Source organism: Bidens hawaiensis, unplaced genomic scaffold (assembly GCF_021521415.1).
Source record: "Bidens hawaiensis isolate Kalapana, Puna unplaced genomic scaffold, B.hawaiensis_p1.1 tig00062072_1, whole genome shotgun sequence".
Taxonomy (NCBI): Eukaryota; Viridiplantae; Streptophyta; class Magnoliopsida; order Asterales; family Asteraceae; genus Bidens; species Bidens hawaiensis.
In genome coordinates, this window is record NW_027501129.1 from 560 (window position 1) to 4,243 (window position 3,684).

Genomic DNA, 3,684 nt, shown 5'->3' on the forward strand with positions numbered 1-3,684 from the left:
TGTCGAGTATGAGTTGGGAACAATAAATGATACCGATCTTGTTATTATAAATGTTGTCGAGCGCATGTAAGGACTCGGAAGTGTAATATAATATCAGTAATGTCGTGTGTTTATCCAGTGATGGTGGTGGTATCTTGTTGCTAAAGTGTTTAAGATGTGTAATTTGGTATTGGGTGGTGTTTGTTTTGTATTAATGATGGATCATTGTGTTGGTTAAAATCCGGTTAATTGTTGCAATAAGATCTCTGTATAAAGAGATGAACCTAAGGCGAAATAAGATCTCTACATGTCTCTCATTTTTTGTTTTCGTATCAATTATAAGCGAAACGAAGATGTGGTGACAAGAACTGGATATAGACTTGTACATTTTCTGTTTTTTTTGCGATCAACAAAACTTTTAAAACCTTGTATTAAGCCTAAGCGATTCACCATTTGTCCATTTACCAACGGTAAACTTGTATTAAACCGTTTTGACCAATACCGATTCCAACATGACCCTACCCACCATTTTGTATATCAGTTTGAGATTCTCGTTTGTGAAAACTGGTTTCGACACGACCACCCGATTTGGAAACCCGACCTAGTTCGGTTTCTACAGGTTCGGTTACTTCCCTTCAAAAACAAGTATATAACTTGATCCGGGTTTTAAGAGAAGCCGGTTTTGACAAAAGTTGATCAAACCGATTTGTTTACAACCCGAACCGTAACCCGATCTGTCCACCTCTAATCAATAGTGACAAAACTAATATAGTAACTAATAACATCCATTTTAATCTGCAGGCTCATTGTTAAGTGTAGACTTAAAAGGCCCAGCCCAAAGTCCTGAAACTGTTCGTAACAAACAGTCGGATCCTTAGATCCGGGTAAGTCGACCCGAACGTTTGTTTTCTCAAACTTGTCTCTCAAGTGAAGCCTGATACCAGGAACGCTGGTGGCCACAATCGCCGTCGCCGGAACAAATCGCCTCCTCTTACGACTCCGTTTACTTAAAATCAACGGTAACGACTTCTGAATTTTGATCTTGTATATTCTGAGTCTGAGTTAGCTGATGCTAAATCTGAATCTGTTTTTGATGCTGTTCAACTATCACTCTAATTCTGATTAACCTGAATGCCTTTTGCTTCGAATTTAGTTTATCTTCTTTTACAGCTTTAAATCATTAAATTTAGTTTGACTGATTATTTTTATGATACACCTATTAGCTATGCAGTTAAAGCAAATAGAGGCCGTTATTTGAGATATAGGTTATCGAGGTGGGATACCGGTAATTTTAATATCATACAAAATTTATATCACACTCTATATATGCATAATAAAATGTAAAGCATATATAATACTAATAGTAATATCAACAGTCAATACACAAAATTGTCAATGTTTGAAACATGATCTAATCATAAGCAATGAAATCTTCCTTCGCATCAACCAAGGAATCCAATCGTTCATCACGATAACAGTCAAATAGCAGTCGATAGCACCGATAATAGCGGTTCCGCTATTTGACACTACTATTTTGCAAGGGACCGCTATCCACTATCCCAACGCTATTGACTGCATAGAGTATTGGTAGTTAATTTATTTGCATAAAGTATCTGTTTAATCTCTTGTTAATTTTAGACATGCTTATACTCACTAGCTACAAAAAATTACAATATTTATGCTGATGTTTTAGTCGGTTGTGATAATCGTCTAGTTTTTTAATTTGCATGAGTTTATTTGTAACAAGATGTTCTATGTTACATTTTATAGATACTTTGTGAAAAACCCTAGCTATCCTAAAATCTAAACTATGGATGTTGACTCGCATACATCGACCATAGAATCAAGGTCAGCCGATGATATAGCTCATGACGTTGAGAGCTTGGGGATTAAAGAAGAAGATAATATCAAGATCACATGTTTCTCCGACAGTTTTAACAACATTCCAATTCATTTTCAAATTATCTGTTTCTCCAAACAGGTTTGTTTAAATAATGTTACCGGTTTTTGTATGGAAACTGATCAAGGCAGCTTGTTGCCTTTTATAATACAGTGTTCTTGAGTAGTTCTGCTAATGCTAATATTGATTGTAGATATATGCATGGATCGGTTGTCAAACTGCCAGATTTGGATCTCTATATGCCGCTGCATCCACAAGACCAGTGAGTTTTACCCTTGAGTTTTGATGTTTTATCTTTTGCTGTTCAATTAAGGTTGTGTAAACATTTACACCGTCCATGTGACGGATGTACGTACTTTGCTTGAAATCTGAAAGATGGCTGCTGTTTTGAACAATAATGTCGTAAAACTATATATAAATAGCCAAATGCTGTTTCCAAGCCGTCACAAAGAATTTTTTATTCTTTTTAATGATTATTTTTTTAGTTCACCCCGATAAAAAGGTATTTGACTCGGTTGGTTACTTTTAGAATAACATTGTGAGCGTGACTTCCTTGCTTGGTGGAACCTCTGACAATACAGGATCTGGTATTGCTCGTCGAATAGGTACGCTTTATATTCTCTTAAAATTATATTACATTTTGTGCTTGTTGTTTATGTGCTAACATGGATTCTTTTTGTAGTTTTGAAGACCGGTGCCCCTGTAACGTTAGCATGTAATATTCCAAAAGATAGCCCCATGCTCGAGGTCTCTCTCTCTCTCTCTCTCTCTCTCATTTGGATCTTTTTTAAGCTTTAATATATTTTAGTTTGTTTAATTAACCTAGACGTCTTGTTTGGGCATTTTAGGCACATGCTGAAAAGAAGCTGATACAAAAGCTAATCTCTCTTGGGTACACAAAGTCAAAACCTCAAAAGCAGTAACTTCATAGGGAAGAGGTTAGATACATTCACTATCAAGTTCATATATGTAGCCATTGCTCTATGATATAACTTCTGAAACATGGTACCTAATTAGTTTTTCCAAATACTATTAATGTTTCCTTTTATAATTCATGCAACTCTCTTTCAACATCTTTTAAATACTATTTTAAATGTCATTTCTATTTTCAATCACACGTGATTCTATTTCTAGTCTATTTTAGTATGCACTTTGTTTTCCTTTCTTTTCCAAAGCAATCTTGATGTTGTAGCTGAGTTTACTTGGTCACTCTTTTATCGTATAATATCGTGGCATTTAGACTAATAGGTTAATATACTATATAATTTGAAGTGTAAAAGAGTTAAGACAAGCTTGAGTTTGACTAGTTTAACTTAATAGATCTTGATGCCATGGAGTTATCCTCCTTTTTTGAGCCTAACTCTTTTGGCTTAAGCTTTTGAGACAAACTGTATAGATTAAGGTTTTTATAAATACACCATTTATTTCCATGTCACGAATCGAAGTCCTCTAGTTTTTACCTTTGAATTTGTTCACGCACAGTTTTAGACATTCACATGCTCGTCTTTGCTTCATGCTCTTAGCTTCTATCTTCAACATGGAATTATTTTTAGCATCTTCTACTTTCTTCAAGTTCTTGATCAATCTTTTATTTGTATTTCATAAACAAGATACTGTAGCAAATCCGTACGTGTTGTGTAGACCGTAACCAATCTTGTACACAAATCAATGACTCCACGATTTTCTAAGTAAAAGAGCTTTTATAACTAAACGCGGACTCGCATGCAACAACTAAGATTGAAATTCCCAAAGCTTTTTTTTTAGTCTTCTCCAACCTAAGACATCAAATACGTTATCCCCTTTTT

General features: G+C 34.9%; 1 protein-coding gene across 1 annotated transcript; it reads left to right on the forward strand.

Moving 5' to 3' along the window:
- The first annotated feature begins 1,754 nt into the window (after nt 1–1,754).
- Nucleotides 1,755–3,324, forward strand: LOC143603520 (uncharacterized). Its single transcript, XM_077080301.1, has 5 exons — nt 1,755–1,960; nt 2,073–2,141; nt 2,409–2,484; nt 2,562–2,626; nt 2,728–3,324. The coding sequence occupies exons 1-5, from the start codon at nt 1,790–1,792 to the stop codon at nt 2,800–2,802; spliced, it is 456 nt and encodes a 151-aa protein (XP_076936416.1). The 5' UTR covers nt 1,755–1,789; the 3' UTR covers nt 2,803–3,324.
- The last annotated feature ends 360 nt before the right edge of the window (nt 3,325–3,684 follow it).